General features: G+C 41.5%; 2 protein-coding genes across 2 annotated transcripts; both read right to left on the reverse strand.

Annotated features, from left to right (window-relative positions):
* LOC311104975 (annexin A13-like) lies at positions 1-6,024 on the reverse strand. The gene is made up of 11 exons (XM_084146963.1): positions 5,911-6,024; positions 4,560-4,635; positions 4,269-4,363; positions 3,881-4,051; positions 3,748-3,781; positions 2,986-3,065; positions 2,614-2,682; positions 2,426-2,527; positions 2,218-2,293; positions 1,963-2,075; positions 1-1,619 (listed from the first exon to the last, which is right to left on the reverse strand). The coding sequence occupies exons 1-11, from the start codon at positions 5,923-5,925 to the stop codon at positions 1,500-1,502; spliced, it is 951 nt and encodes a 316-aa protein (XP_084003089.1). The 5' UTR covers positions 5,926-6,024; the 3' UTR covers positions 1-1,499.
* A 2,316-nt stretch (positions 6,025-8,340) lies between these two features.
* LOC311104964 (annexin A13-like) lies at positions 8,341-16,814 on the reverse strand. The gene is made up of 11 exons (XM_084146952.1): positions 16,709-16,814; positions 14,758-14,833; positions 14,420-14,514; positions 13,631-13,801; positions 13,494-13,527; positions 11,690-11,769; positions 11,324-11,392; positions 11,137-11,238; positions 10,841-10,916; positions 10,467-10,579; positions 8,341-10,098 (listed from the first exon to the last, which is right to left on the reverse strand). Exons 1-11 carry the CDS (start codon positions 16,721-16,723, stop codon positions 9,979-9,981), a joined length of 951 nt encoding a protein of 316 aa, XP_084003078.1. The 5' UTR covers positions 16,724-16,814; the 3' UTR covers positions 8,341-9,978.
* Positions 16,815-17,174: the final 360 nt, after the last annotated feature.

A 17,174-nucleotide genomic window follows, 5' to 3' on the forward strand; every position in this document is an offset into this window, starting at 1 on the left:
AAGTGTTAATAAACATACATTTTATTCTGTAATTGTCATGTATGTATTTGTTACCAAACACATTCTTTGGCTGATACAAAGGCAAATATGGTCCCTATTCCATATATTTCCATAAGGGCAGGTGAGCATGGTCTGAACCCTGTTAACATTTCCTCTCTTACATGGAATTCACATTAGTAGTCAGCATTATAAATTGTTACAAATACAGGTATCCCAAGTTATTCAGCTGAGATTACAGGACTTTCTAATATGACCAAATGCCTAATATATGTTAGAAATACAGCTGCAGTTTTGCGACGCACAATTGACTATTCTTAGTGTCATAAGAACATTTTCAGACCTTCTGACATCGTCTCAAATACCTTCCCCAACACCTTTTTGTGTCTATATCTGTAAACACATTCATGTAATATATAATACAGTAGTCTAAATAAAGGTAATATTTTAATACCCTAGCTAACAGTTCTAAACACTTGTTAATACTGAAGATGGAGTTTGGGGTGGAAGATACTGGCACTGGATAGATCAAATCTATATGGCGTCTCATTAAACATGGACTAAATGTTTGCTGCTCATTTAAAATGCAAGCCTAAAAATATGAACCATCACATATTTGTACACAAGCTACCAGGTGGGTCCAAATATTCGTTATCACCGCTCTATGCAATGCACTTCTATCAGCAATGCATGTCATGTTGAAATAGAAATGATTTATAAACTGCTACATATTTGTGCATTACAGGTCAAATGAAATGTACATGCTGCTTTGGACATTGGTCTTATCTGTATAAGACTGATAAGTTCAATACAATAATATACTGTAATTTTCCAGCTACACCCTGTTCCAGGTCCTACAAATGCCTTTTTGTGTGCAGACTGACCTTCCAGCCAAGCACTGAACCACCTGATCCTACTGAACTTCACTTAGCCAATTTGACTGCAGAAAAGAGAATGTTGGGAATGTGATATCTAGACATAACTTCAAGGACTAGAGCCACTATAAGTTCCAATCTGTAATATGGATTGTTGGTCTAAGGTACAGTATGTTAAGTCTCTATACTAGTCCTAGCACTCCTCTCCATCAAAACAAATCGTGTCACATGCACACAACTGCCTTTAGTATACTCATGCCACTTTTGTAGGGACCCCTAGACTTCAATGCAAAATCGGGAGAACAGAACCAGCTGGATTTTTTGCTATCTCCATTTCCACCCCCTGCCCTATCCGAGAATGTCACATGTTTGAGGACAGTAGGACCGATTGTAAGTAGTGTTAGTTTGACCAGGAGTGAGCAGCAGCACCCTTGGTCCCTTGGTTTCAGGCACTCTGTGATCTCTCTCTCTCTCTCTCTCTCTCTCTCTCTCTCTCTCTCTCTCTCTCTCTCTCTCTCTCTCTCTCTCTCTCTCCCCCTCCCTCCCTCCCCCTCTCTTCCTCCCTCCCTCCCTCCCTCCCTCCTTCCCCCTCTCTCCCGCTCTCTCTCCCCCCTCTCTCTCCCTCTCTCAATGGCAGACAGCCAGCAGGAGACGTTTGAAGTCCCCACCACACTCAGATTTGATGGCATCCTTCAAGGACATGTCATACTTCTCCAGGTACATGTCTTTAATGGTCTCCAGATCATACTGTTGAACAGAAAACACTTATCTCATCAGCTGACCTTTGTCTGCTTTTAGATTCATCAACCGAGTCAGGTAGTCTAAAAGGGGCATTTTCTTAATGATTTCCCGGAGCCATGTACAGTATAATGCCTTTGCAATTGTTGCTGAGGTAGTCCACAAGGTTAGCATAGCCTCTCTGGATGACACAACCCAAACCTATTTTCATATCATACAAATGTTACCATAAAATAAAGTATTTAATATCAATTCGATGCATGTAGTCAGTGGTCACAAACTTATTTGGTGTCTTTGATAGAGAAAAGCACGATCCTAAGACTCTGTCAGAGAGTGTAAGTCCATATATTACCTCAGAGCGGCATATGATGATGCGGATGAGGGTGTCCTCATCAGTGCCTGCTCCTTTCATGGCTTCATTCAGTCGCCGGGCGAAATAAAGCTGAGGGTTCTTAGCAACCCTCACTGAAAAGAGAAAATGCCTTAAAATACACTGATTTTCTGAACCAAAATAAAAATGGGTATTTGGAAGGCACCTGACACATCGCATTCAAGTGAGTTACTTTTTAATCTAGTTTAATGTAGTGCTTTTAAGTTGTGTACACACCAAGTGTGATGTAGCAGCCCTTCAGTGTCCCAGAGACCTCATTCTCAATGGCATCCAGGATTTCTGTTCCAGAAAGCTGGGACAAAGGAAAAAGGGTTAGCATAACACTAAGCATACACAGCAGTACAGAGGACACATCACAAGGAGCCTGCAGTGTGTAAAAAACAAATTGACTGACAACAGACTTGGCTGCTAATAGTGGACCCACCTGCTCATACACCTTGAAGGTGGCCTGAAGTTGCAGATAGTTTCTTTTGGCCAGAATAAAGTTGAACGTGGATTCATCCGTTCCAAAACATCCCTCACCAGCCTAAATAGTAAATATGGTTGAAATTAAACAGATAAAATCGACCTCTTGATACTATTGTTTCTTGAATGCACTTCTCTATGCCATACCTCAAACAGGGCGGTGGCATCTGCTTCAGCCAGACCCTCATCCACATCGTAACTCTCATCTCTGGTGCCCTAGAACAGAAAGCTTTCACTGACTTCTGTGGTGAGATGAAATGTAGCCTTTCTGTCTGGCTCAGGATATTGTATCTGGCCACCATTTTACTAATGAAAGGAAATCGGAAAAGCAGGCAGACAGCCAACCAGCCAGTGTTTGTGTGTGTGTGTGTGTGAGTGAGTGAGTGAGATAGAAAGAGAGAGAGACACTTGGGGTTAAGAGAGAGGCCAGGCAGAGGGAGCTTGATTTCAGTCCAAAGACACGGAAGGGAATTGTGTTACATGGCAAGAGTCCAAGAGTGAAACCATGGGGCCACTTACCTGTAAAAGAGCAGTGAGCAGGTTTCTCACATCTCCACTAGTGTCCCCTTCGACATCTGATTCCAGGTCCCGTTCATGCACTAGAGAAGTCACAGAGAAACAAAGAGAGAGAGAACGCAATGTAAAAATAAGGAATATATAATTAAAGGCAGATGTAACATTGAGAGGCACAGAGGAATAGGTGTTCCCTTGTTGTTATGACCACTGATATCATTATTCTATCTAAGCCAATGGGAAAAAGGCATGTTGGAAAGCCACCCATAACAACAAGATATGTATTTTAATCACAATCCCAAATCAGAACAGATTCAGAAGTACAGAAAACAACAGGATGAGCAGAATAAGGTGACCAGTGTGGTTGAGATTGCAAGCCTATGGACTTTACAGGTCATGCAAACTATGAACTCTTGCCCTAAACTAGCCAAATGAGTTAGGTTCACTTCAGGGCTTCTTCCTTTATTAATTATGCAAAAACACAACTAGATTAAGTTAAAGGGGGAGAAACAGCGCCACTGGCCGCCCAACCACTGTTGTTATTGTTTTTGTTCCCGAGCTGAGGAGCGTTGCGCAGCATGGTAACAAAAAATGTGCAGTACATATTGTGCTCTTCTATCGCACCTGCAATGATGTCCCAGATTTAAAAAACGTGTTTGTTGTTTGCAGTCATTTCTTTGTTGATGTAACATCGCAATTGGATGTGGCTGTTTCACCATTAAGGATTCCAGCTTTAAGGTGCAGTGTGAGGGTGGCATTGATACTTACCCTGAAAGTAGCATTCTTTTAACACGTGAATATCCTGTTGGGAAAGAAAGAGAAGACTGTTTGCGTCTAATCTTGAAAATGTTTCTATTGCCCATAATACTTATGATTCTACTCAGGACAGGTTGAAACGTACAGCATTTGTGGCAGTGCACAGAATCTCCACCAGAGTATCCTCATCAGTGCCTGCTCCCTTCATGGCCTTCCTCAGCTCTTTCACTGCATAGATGACTGGAGGGTCCAGCATGGCCACGACGGCATTCTCAAAGTTCCCCCCCAGCTCGCTCTTCAGCACATCCACCAACTCCTTCTCCAGAGAGAGAGAGAGAGAGAGAGAGAGAGAGAGAGAGAGAGAGAGAGAGAGAGAGAGAGAGAGAGAGAGAGAGAGAAAGAGAGTATGGGTGTGGTTAGCTGGTTTCCTCAAATTAGCCACACATTTCGGTTATGCAAAACTACATATTTCTTGGTGCGGTATAAGATGTACATAATTCCTGTACTTTTAAATGAATGAGTATGATACTCACATTCTCATAGTTGTCAAAATAGGCCTGTTTCATTTCCATGCGCTGGGCTGCACAGCGGTTAGTAAGTATGTCAATGATGACCTGTTCATCAGTGCCTGTGCAACAAAATACAATCATAAACAAAACACAAGTACCACGCTTAGGCCCTATTTGGACTATGGCACAACCTTGTACCATTAAATAGCATAGGCACAGCTATTTGTTCATTGTAGGTAAACCCATACATCTCTCACTCATTGAGCAGAGACATCCCTGGAATGTTACAAATTAACAAAAAAAATTGCAACTTACCCAAGCCTTTGCAGGCTTTGCGTAAGGCCTTTATGTCAGCCGCAACATCAAAGTCCTCATATGGCATGATTGTGGGCTAAATTAACATAAATATAATTGTTATGACATGCTCTACATCAGAGCTAATATCCACACAAAAAAAAACCATAATACAAACGTTTTGGGAGCAGTTTGATGCATACTTTGCCTTATATAGTAGACTGTACTAGTCTACCATCCCTTCCAATCCTAGTAAAAAATTAACTATTTAACATCACAATAGTTTAAAAACATTTAAATCAATAGGCCTTTCACATATGTATTATGTAATAACACTGTAGTATTAGAAACAATGTAACATGACATGGGGAGGGGAGAATACATTGAGCTGAAATGACAAGAAATACACTGGCTCAGGAATTTGGCAGCTGATGTGTGTTTATCAAACTAAGTATATGGGTGCAGCGCCCCATAGCCGAAATTGAGACATGACAATGGAAACACCCCATAGAAATAGATAGAGGACTCTAGATGGATATAACCGTTTTAGCATGGACAGTCCCATTGAGGGCTTTCAACATTTTATAGTAGTCAACTGGGTGGGTATTCCTATGGGTTGGGAGTGATCAGCCAACGATCAGAGCATTGCGTTCTTCTTCAAATTGAGTTGCCTTTGGTTGGTAAATGGCTTAAAGCTACTGGTATATCACTGCCATCTAGTGGCCACAATAACTTAATGACGCACAAGATTTGGTTCAATCCCCAATATTAGCGTTATGCTTTTTTCAAACACAAAATAATAATAATTTTGACCACTTTAAAATGGAGATAGCAATGGCGTTGCCCATGCTGTCGCAGACTCCATATTAGCAAAGATACAAAGATGAGTCCTCTATCTATCTCTATGAACCACCCTCATCCTCTGCTCCCACCCGTACACTTCCTCTCTGATTCACTTGTTCATTATTTAGGTTAATTTTAACAGGATTGCTTCCTCTGCGTTTCTTCAGTCCTGTCACATGCGCTAGTGTGTAATTTGTAGGGCATGTGGATTTAAAAAATCACGGTGACAGATTTTACACAATGTGTCAATCTGAATAAAAATGGCATCATCTATTATAATCCCACATTAAATTGCGGTATAGTGTGGAATGTCGGCTACAAAATCAAAATAGTTTTCTGATGGCGTTATAACGTTGTAATCCACCCCTTACAATGATAATTAATCAACAAATAAAAAACGTATTGGCCTACACAGTAGCCTAGATAATATTCACAAATGCCTATCATTTTCAATCGACCTGCCTCGGTTTTACTTAGTTTTATCACATCTTTGTAAAATTATAAAAGGATGGTAGGTTTCGGTACTTACTTGGCAGTTTCCCATTTTATAGATATTTGTCCCGCTGTGTTGAGATCACTGTGGAATGTAGTCGATTCCTCGTACTTACCAGACGTGGTAGCGAACATTCATGTAAACTCACGAGATCAGGCGGCTTGCAAGGCAAACACCAAAGATGGTGGATAAATGAAGATAGTTCACTCAGGCCGTTTATATTTGAAATAAATGTGTCAGTTCCGGTCTACTTAACTGTGTGTGGCTCCCATAGACACCAATGAAATAGCAGCTGGGCCTAGTCTACTTAGTTCAAGGATGTGCAACTTTGATTGTGGTGGGGGCCACAAAAAAAATCTGAACTCATCATGAGGGGCTGCAGTGGCTCATGGATCTGTGTAGCCACATCCATACCCACACATGCAGTCAGAGCCGGCCCTAGCCTTTTGGGGGCCCTAAGTTAAATATGATTTAGTTAATTTACTTTCATTGAACCAGAAAAGAACAGTGTGTGGAGTGTCTCGCTTCCTCTTCCGTCTCTAGCTAAAACCACTGAGTTTCTAAACTTATCTTTGCTAAAACTCTAAGCCAAGTTGCAAAACTCATTCCACGGAGGGCCGAATGTCTCCGGGTTTTCGATGATAACGAATTTAGGTTACTAATTAGTAAGGGACTCCCCTCACCTGGTTGTCTAGGTCTTAATTTAAAGGACAAAAGACAACCCAGCAGACTCTAGGCCCTCCATGGAATTAGTTTGACACCCCTGCTCTAAGCCCAGGCAGAGCGGAAGAGGCGAAGCAAGAGGGTTTACTCTGCCCCAAAATCTGTCCACGTTAAGCAGATCATTAATTATTAAGCAAGTGAGGCGTTTTAGTATGGGGGGCAATGAGGGAGCATCAAAGTTAGTCAAGATAAAAATGAATTGCTATTTTGATACGTGAGGTTTATTTGAGCTAATATACGTTTCTTAATACTTAGGTTGTTACGAGTTTACTGATATAAGTGTAATGCACGTGACATCCCGGCAACTTTGAGAAAAACATTTTATATTGGAGTTTTCCCTGTTGAAATTCGAGACGGTCTATGCATATTCATGAGGCTAGCATAGCATCTCACGCTCCATTGAATACAGGCGGTTGACGTCAACACACATCATCGAATATTCAAAAAAGTGTTGAAATAGATGAATAGGCAGGAGCTTGACAGCCCACCGTTCCGCTCTGTGGACAACGAATTCCATTGTTAGAGTGGAGACATAGATATGTCGTCATTATATCCAGTACCTCTGGCCCAGGGCCAGTATCTCTGGCCCAGGACTTTCATGGTAATTGCACCCAGGGGAGAAGGACTGCCCCCTCTCATTGAAGCCCCAGAAGTTCAAGGCCGACCTCGGTACTGCAGGCATTGTTAGCAGAAAACAGGATCCCCATTATAGTGAATGGAAAAATGGCAATCTTCGTGGTCAGTCTTTGCATAAATAAAGAAATTTAAGAAAATCATGGTAACAATAATTGCTTCTAACACACCAGATGTATGTCCTTGAACCGATTATTTTAAAATCGCACCCAGAATAATAATTATGGATAATTTAGTTGCTAATGGCAGACTGCAGTACCCAGGTCAGCCTTCAATTTGAGTTACTCAATGAGAGGGAGCAGCACTGAGCTAGCCTGCAACGTCACTTCCTAGAGTATCTTAAACTGAGCATTTCATGTCTCCATGAGACGCCATCTTAACCGACTTCATTTGGCTTCAATGCGCTATTCAGTCTCTACATAGGAATGAATGGTTTCACGTGATCGATGGCTTTGTCCATTCATTTACAGTCATTGGTCTGAGCAGAGGAACACGACCCACGTTATTGCAATCTGGTCCCTGACAGAACAGTCAATGAGGTGGCATGTAACCATTGGTTGATGCATGCAACATCTAAGCAGGGTAACACGACCAAAGACTCATCACAGAGAGCATGCAACAAACTTCATTATAAGGACAGATGGTTGAATATTAAGTTTGTCTTCTCCTGTGCAGTCTATGAATTGCATCAACCGATGGGCGAATTCCTGTCGTTTCACACTGGGTTCATTCATAGCCGAAAAAAGTGTCCCAGCTGTCCATTGCTGTATGACGGAATACTTAGTCCCCTATCGACTGAGGTGAAGGAAGCTACAGCAGCTCTCCAAACACCATTTTACAGTTAAAAGATGGTGTAGAAATGCAGTAAATGAGCTTCAACTTTGAAACATGAGCACCTTGCAGTTTGAGTGTAAAATGTCCCCTTCTACACTAATTATATTTATAATAATATTTATATATGTAGGCCTTTATATAGGCCAATAAACTTATTGAATAGGTACAGAAAATGTGATTATATAAACACTTGCCTAGTTAAATATAGGTTAAATAAAACACAAAAAAACACACAAAAAAACAGACCTATGTTCACAAAAAAAAGACACAAAAAAATAATTTTAGAACATCGATTTTATTCTGTAATTTGCATGTATTTATTTGTTACCAAACAGATTCTTTAGCTGATACAAAGGCAAATATTGGTCCCTATTCCATATATTTCCATAAGGGCAGGTGAGCATGGTCTGAACCCTGTTAACATTTCCTCTCTTGCATGGAATTCATAGTAGCCTAGCCAGCATTATAAATTGTTACAAATATCTCAAGTTATTCATATGAGATTACAGGACTTTATAATATGACCTAATTCCTAATATAGGAATATGTTAAAAATACTGCTGCCGTTATGGGACACAGAATTGACAGTTAGTGTCATAACATTTTAGATCATGCTTTTCAAAGAGTTTACATACTTCATACTTACAACTCTAAATCTTTTTCTCAAATACCTTCCGAGACCTTTTCAAATACCTTCTTGTGTATACAGTAAATATTTAAACACATGTGTATGATATATAATGCTGCAGTCTTAATACAGTTAATAGTTTTAATACACATCTTAAGTGTTAGTCTTGCAATACAAACATTTTATGAGGTGTTTGAAGATTTGTCACGGCAGTTTCCCTTGCTTGCAACATATTGAAGCATGAAGTCAATGCATAGTTACTTTTTTTGATTAAATAACTGTTTTCGACTGACAACATGAAGATTAATCAGTCAGTATAATTACATTGCAGTTATCTTTGGAGTGGGAGTGTTGATTATTTAAAAACAAAATCCAATTATATGTGCATTGATTCATGTCCTTCTTCTTGTCATATAAAATACCATCGCTTCATAAGGACACTTTCATTTCTCCTTCATTTAAGTTGTAACTTCAAGGTAGATGGACAGATTGCATATAACTAGCTAGCTAACAGTTCTAAACACTCGTTAATACTGAAGATGGAGTTTGGGGTGGAAGATACTGGCACTGGATAGATCAAATCCATTTGGTGTCTCACTAAGCATGGACCAAATGTTTGCAGATCATTTTAAATGCAAGCCCAAAAATGTGAGCCATCACATATTTGAGCTATTATGTCGGTCCAATACAATGCTATAACCGTAATCTTCCAGCTACACCCAGTCCCAGTTCCTACAAATGCCCTTTTGTGTGCAGACTGACCTTCCTACCAAGCAGTGAAACACCTGATCCTACTGAACTTCACTTAGCCAATTTGACTGCAGAAAAGAGAATTTAGGAATTTGAGATCTAGTCACACAACTGTACACAGTAAACAGAATTTCAAGGACTAGGGCTACTAAGTTTCACTGGTAATGTGGATTGCTGGTCTACGGTAAGTCTCTAGTCCTAGCACTTCTCTCGATCAAAACCAATCACATCACATGGTATGTTATAAGCATCCAACTGCCTTTAGATAAGTAGATCAAATATAGCAGCCACATATTGATGATAACACTTTGTAGGGAACCTAGACTTCAATGCCAAATCAGGAGAACAGAACCAGCTGGATTTGAGCTACCTCCAGTACCACCCCCTGCCCTATCCGAGAACGTCACATGTTTGAGGACAGTAGGACCGATTGTAAGTAGTGTTAGTTTGACTAGGAGTGAGCAGCAGCACCCTCTGTCCCTTTTAGGCACTCTGCTCTCTATCAGCTCTGTCTTTCCCCTCTCAATCTTTCTCTCTCAATGGCAGATAGCCAGCAGGAGACGTTTGAAGTCCCCACCACACTCAGATTTGATGGCATCCTTCAGGGACATGTCGTACTTCTCCAGGTACATGTCTTTAATGGTCTCCAGATCATACTGTTGAACAGAAAACACTTATCTCATTAGCTGACGTTTGTCTGCTTTTAGATTCCATGTCAAGTAGTCTAAAAGGGGCATTTTCTTAATGATCACACAATTCCCTGAGCCATGTATAATGCCTTCAAGTGTTGCCATGATAGTCCACAAAGTTAGTATAGCATAGCCTCCCCCGGTTTTCATATTTTGCATGGTTTATAAATGTGCTATGGAGAAATGATCAAGTGTCCATAACAGAAAGTATTCCAAAACCAATTAGATGTATGTAATCACAATGTAGTCAGTGGTCACAAATGATTTGGTGTCTGATAGAGCCAAGCACAATGCTAAGTTTCTGTCAGAGAGTTTGGATCCATGTGTTACTGTACCTCAGAGCGACATACAAGGATGCGGATGAGGGTGTCCTCATCAGTGCCAGCTCCTTTCATGGCTTCATTCAGTCGCCGGGCGAAATACAACTGAGGGTTCTTAGCAACCCTCACTGAAAAGAGAAAATCAAAAGGCATTGAAATATACTGTCAGTTACTTCTAATTTGTTACTGGTTAATAGGCCTGTATCGTAAAACACCATTTCACATTTTGAACAAAGGCAGGCTAGGTAGAGGAAATTCTGAACAGTCACCCACACAACCAACTAAATACTGAGTAATACCCGCTTTACTCGAGTCACATGCATCCCTTCGGCATCTCTGCCCTCAGATGATCTCTGCACGCACACACACAAGCCAAGTTGTATACATACCAAGTGTGATGTAGCAGTCCTTCAGTGTCCCAGAGACCTCATTATCAATGGCATCCAGTATTTCTGTTCCAGAGAGCTGGGGAAAGCAGGGAGGGAATGAATATAAGCATACACACTTGTACAGAGGATAGCTACAACAAATGGAGCCTGATGTGCTTCCAATTAAATAGACTTACCACAGGTTCTAAATAAACTACATTGAAGTATAACCATATATTATTATTTATATCTATAAATATTCAAGGCACTCATTTCAGCTTGTGTGAACAGACATAGGCTGCTAATAGTGGACCCACCTGCTCATACACCTTGAAGGTGGCCTGAAGCTGAAGGTAGTTTCTGTTGGCCAGGACGAAGCTGAAAGTGGATTCATCAGTTCCAAAACATCCCTCACCAGCCTAAATAGTAAATATGATTTCAATTAAACAGGTAAATACACTTCTTGATACTATTGTTTCTTGAATGCACTTCTCTATGCCATACCTCAAATAGGGCGGTGGCATCTGCTTCAGCCAGACCCTCATCCACATCGTAACTCTCATCTCTGGTGCCCTAGAACAGAAAGCTTTCACTGACTTCTGTGGTGAGATGAAATGTAGCCTTTCTGTCTGGCTCAGGATATTGTATCTGGCCACCATTTTACTAATGAAAGGAAATCGGAAAAGCAGGCAGACAGCCAACCAGCCAGTGTTTGTGTGTGTGTGAGTGAGTGAGTGAGATAGAAAGAGAGAGAGACACTTGGGGTTAAGAGAGAGGCCAGGCAGAGGGAGCTTGATTTCAGTCCAAAGACACGGAAGGGAATTGTGTTACATGGCAAGAGTCCAAGAGTGAAACCATGGGGCCACTTACCTGTAAAAGAGCAGTGAGCAGGTTTCTCACATCTCCACTAGTGTCCCCTTCGACATCTGATTCCAGGTCCCGTTCATGCACTAGAGAATTCACAGAGAAACAAAGAGAAAGAGAGAGAGAGAGAGAGAGTTAATATGAGATTAAGGGCAGAGGAATGGGTGTTCCCTTGTTATTTATAACTGCTGATGTCATTATTCTATTTGAGCAAATGGGGAAGGCATGGTGGAAAGCCGGTGTCATTCTATTAAGATTATTCCCATCCTGTTGTTGTTTTCTGTACTGCTGATTCGCTTTTGATTCAAGATTGTGGCTAAAAAATATATCTTGTTATTATGGGTGTCATGAAAACAAGATGCGTTTTTTAATCGCAACCCTAATCAAAAGTGAATCAGCAGTACAGAAAACAATAACAGGATGGGCAGAATCGAAACAGAATGACACTGGTTCAGTTAGAACTTATCCAAACCAAAAACCATGGATAGATGGCAGCATTTGCGAATGCTGTTCATGGATTACAGCTCAGCCTTCAACACCATTAGTGACCTCAAAGCCCATCACTAAGCTAGGTAAACTGGGACTGAAACCCTCCCTGTGCAACTAGGTCCTGAACTTCCTGACGGGCGCTGATCCGCAACACGGGGACCGCACAGGGGTGCGTGCTCAGCCCACTCCTGTACTCCCTGTTCACCTATGACTGCGTGGCTACGCACGTCTCCAACTCAATCATCAAGTTGGCTGACAACAGTGGTAGGCCTGAAGAGACAGCCTACAGGGAGGAGGTGAGAGCTCTGACGGAGTGGTGCCAGGAGAATAACCTTTCCCTCAACAAAACAAAGGAGCTGATCATGGACTACTGGAGACAAAAGAGAGAGCACGCCCCCATCCACATCGAAGGGGCCGCAGTGTAGTGGAGAGGGTCAAAAGCTTCAAGTTCCTCGGCATGCACATCACTGGCAACCTGAAATGGTCCATTCACATAGACAGAGTGGTGAAGAAGGCACAAACAGAAATTCGGCTTGGCCTCACCAACTTCTACAGAAGCACCCTGTCAGGCAGTATCACCGCCTGGTACAGCAGGTACCGCCTGGTACTGCCTGCTCACCAGGAAATCTACAGCACCCAGTGTCACAGGAAGGCAAAGAAGATCATCTAGGACCTCAGCCACCGAGCCACGGCCTGTTCACCCTGCTACCATCTAGAAGGCGGAGACAGTACAGGTGCATCAAAGCTGCGACCGAGAGATTGAGAAACAGCTTCTATCTCCAGGCCATCAGACTGTTAAATAGTCACCACTAGCCGGACTCCGCCCAGTACCCTGCCCTGAACCTTAGGTCACTGTTCTAGCCGGCTACCACCCGGTACTCTTCCCTGCACCTTAGAGACTGCTGCCCTGTGTACATAGTCATTAAACATGGGTCACTTGAACAATGTTTACATACTGTTTCACCCACTTTATATGTATATATATGTATATACTGTATTCTAGTCATGTCTCATCCAAATATTATTATTTTTTTGGGGGGGGGAGGGGATTATGTGTGTATTGTTTTTTTATTGATAAGTATTACTGCACTGTTGGAGCTAGAAACACAAGCATTTCACTGCACCTGCGAAAACATCTGCAAATCTGTGTACACGACCAATACATTTGATTTTGATAAGGTGACCTGTATGCTGCAAAGCCTTATGGGTTTCTCAAGTTATGCCAACTATTAACTCGAGCCCAATGAGTTTCCTCCTTCGTTCACAACATAATTATGTAAAAAGACAACTTGATTGAGGGAGGGGTGGCATTGGTACTTACCCTGAAAGTAGCATTCTTTGAACATGTGAATATCCTGTTGGGAAAGAAAGATAGAAAAATAAATCAGACCATTATGTTTCAAATGTTCTATTTCCCATGACTTATATGATTCTCCTCAGAATGAAACTGAAACGTACATCATTTGTGGCAGTGCACAGAATCTCCACCAGAGTATCCTCATCAGTGCCTGCTCCCTTCATGGCCCTCCTGAGCTCCTTCACTGCATAGACGACTGGAGGGTCCAGCATGGCCAGGACGGCATTCTCAAAGTTCCCCCCCAGTTCACTCTTCAGCACATCCACCAACTCCTTCTCCAGAGAAAGAGAGAAAGAGAGAGAGAGAGATTGTAGAACACATTGGGAGGGATCTTTGACCATTCTTTCAAACAGAAACTTTCCAGATCCTTGATATCCTTCGTCTGCGCTTATGGACTGCCCTCTTCAACTCAAACCACAGGTTTTCAATGGGGTTCAAGTCCAAGACCATGACAAAATGTTGATTTTGTGGTCAATTAACAATTTCTTTGTGGATTTTGATGTGTGCTTGGGGTGATTGTCTTGCTGGAAGATCCACTTGCAGCAAAGTTTCAGCCTCTTGGTAGAGGCAACCAGGTTTTGCGCTAAAATGTCCTAGTACTTTAAATGTCTTAGACCTTAACATAGGCCTCAGGACAAATGGAAGCAAAATAGCCCCATAACATCAAATATCCACCACCATATTTTACAGTAGGTATGAGGCTCTTTTCTGCATATGCATCCATTTTTCGACGCCAAACCCACGACTTGTATGCGTGGCCAAAGAGCTTTATTTTCATGTAATCTGACCATAGCACCGACTGGAGTTTGCTAAACGGCATTGGCACTTGGATTGGAACCGGTGCTATGGTCAGATTCTTCTACTTCTAATAGAATGTGTTTGATACTCACATCATCATACTTATCAAAATAGGCTTGTTTAATTTCCATCCGCTGGGCTGCACAGCGGTTAGCCAGTATGTCAATGATGGCTTGTTCATCAGTGCCTGCACAACAGAACACAATCATACAATTAAAACAATTGGACTATGGTGCAACACTGAACCTTTAAACAGCAACTGCACAGCTAAATGGCATATTATTATTATTATTATTATTATTATTATTATTATTAGTTAATTATAAGTAAATCCACATTGACAGACCTTTCCAAACAATCTCTCACTCATTGAGCAGAAGCTTCCCTGGAATGCCATAGTTATAAATTAACTAAAAATATTGCAACTTACCCAAGCCTTTACAGGCTTTGCGTATGGCCTTTATATCAACCATAACATCAAACTCCTCATATGGCACGATAGTGGGCTTAAATTAACATAAAAGTAGTTGTTATGACATAAACAAGACAATAAAATGCTAATATCAACACAACACAACTACCACCATTGTATCTCATTGTTGTGTTGGGAATTAAAAAGACACACATAGTAGGTGCCACCAATCAAATCAAATCAAATCAAATCAAATGTTATTGGTCACATGCGCCGAATACAACAGGTGCAGACATTACAGTGAAATGCTTACTTACAGCCCTTAACCAACAGTGCATTTATTTTAAACAAAAAAAGTAAGAATAAAACAACAACAAAAAAGTGTTGAGAAAAAAAGAGCAGAAGTAAAAATAAAGTGACAGTAGGGAGGCTATATATACAATAGAATAAAGTGACAGTAGGGAGGCTATATATACAGGGGGGTACCGTTGCATAGTCAATGTGCGGGGGCACCGGCTAGTTGAGGTAGTTGAGGTAATATGTACATGTGGGTAGAGTTAAAGTGACTATGCATAAATACTTAACAGAGTAGCAGCAGCGTAAAAAGTATGGGGTGGGGGGGCAGTGCAAATAGTCCGGGTAGCCATGATTAGCTGTTTAGGAGTCTTATGGCTTGGGGGTAGAAGCTGTTGAGAAGTCTTTTGGACCTAGACTTGGCACTCCGGTACCGCTTGCCGTGCGGTAGCAGAGAGAACAGTCTATGACTAGGGTGACTGGAGTCTTTGACAATTTTGAGGGCCTTCCTCTGACACCGCCTGGTATAGAGGTCCTGGATGGCAGGGAGCTTTGCCCCTGTGATGTACTGGGCCGTACGCACTACCCTCTGTAGTGCCTTGCGGTCAGAGGCCAAGCAGTTGCCATACCAGGCGGTGATGCAACCAGTCAGGATGCTCTCGATGGTGCAGCTGTAGAATTTTTTGAGGATCTGAGGACCCATGCCAAATCTTTTTAGTCTCCTGAGGGGGAATAGGCTTTGTCGTGCCCTCTTCACGACTGTCTTGGTGTGTTTGGACCATGATAGTTCGTTGGTGATGTGGACACCAAGGAACTTGAAGCTCTCAACCTGTTCCACTACAGCCCCGTCGATGAGAAAGATTGTACATCTGAATAGCTTTATAAAAGTTTTGAATCAATTGTTCAGATATGTAATAAAACTGTAGTTGGCCTATTAGAATGTAACATGACATGTGGGACAATGCAATGAACTGCAATGGCATGAACTGCAATGGCTCAGGAATTTGGCCGCTGCTGTGTGTTAACCAAACAAAGTAGAGAGGCGCAGCGCCCCATAGCCGAAATTGAGATGACTGTGGAAACACCCTCATCCCCCTACTCCTATCGGTACCATTCCTCTCGGATTCACTCATTGTTTAGGCCTACATTCATCTAACCGGATTGTGACGAATTCCGCAGTGGCCACTTCCTCTGCGTTTTCCCCGGCCTCACTGTCAAGGGCTATGTGGATTTGAAAAACCCATAGAAAAATGTCAAGGGCTACGTGGATTTGAAAAATGTCAATCTCAGTCAAAATGATCGGATCCATAACCCCACATTCAATTGTGGTATAGTGTAATCTCCCGTGGACAGATTCTGCACTCAATTGACCAAATGACGCGAGATTGTATTTGAGATTAGTGTGGAATGTCGTTTTGACATTACAATATCCCTTACAATGAAACATTTACACAGAAATTGTAAAAACATATTCAACATATAGGCCTAAACTTTCCAATAGATCTGCCTCGTTTTACTACGTTTTTTCACATAAAAAATAAAAAAAAAATCTGACCATTGGGGCCTAAACTTTAACATTTTAATTCGCATTTCTCGCAGCAACTTCAACATGCGCATAGGCCTACGTTTGGTGCGTAAAATGATACAAATATTTTTTTTAAAGGATGGTACTCACTTGACAGTTGCCCATTCTCGAGATGTTTGTCCCGCTGTTGAGAGGCTTTGGCTGCTGGTGAGACTCGGATTAACCGTAGTTGTGGAAGTCCTGGCGACTGGCGAGTGAAACCAATGTGCGACGTCATCGCGCAGAAATATAACGGAATTGAAAGCGCCTCCTTCAGTTAACCATTTACTTACATCGGAGAGAGCGACTCGAGAGGCGCCTGTATGATCTCCATCCTTAAATTTTAAATGTTATGAACACAAAAGTAAATTTACGATTACTATGGGGATATTATTAAACATAGATTATTATTCTCCAAACCATTTTATACTCCTAGATCATTCCAAGACTACATTGATGCATATGCTACTCAGAATAATAAAGATATGAACGTTGTGCTCCAATTGTCTATAATAGTAGTAAATATAGCGCTATCAATAAACATTTTAATTGATCACTAAGAATATACCCAAGTAAA

This window comes from Coregonus lavaretus (assembly GCF_964263955.1).
Source record: "Coregonus lavaretus genome assembly, chromosome: 2".
NCBI lineage: Eukaryota > Metazoa > Chordata > Actinopteri > Salmoniformes > Salmonidae > Coregonus > Coregonus lavaretus.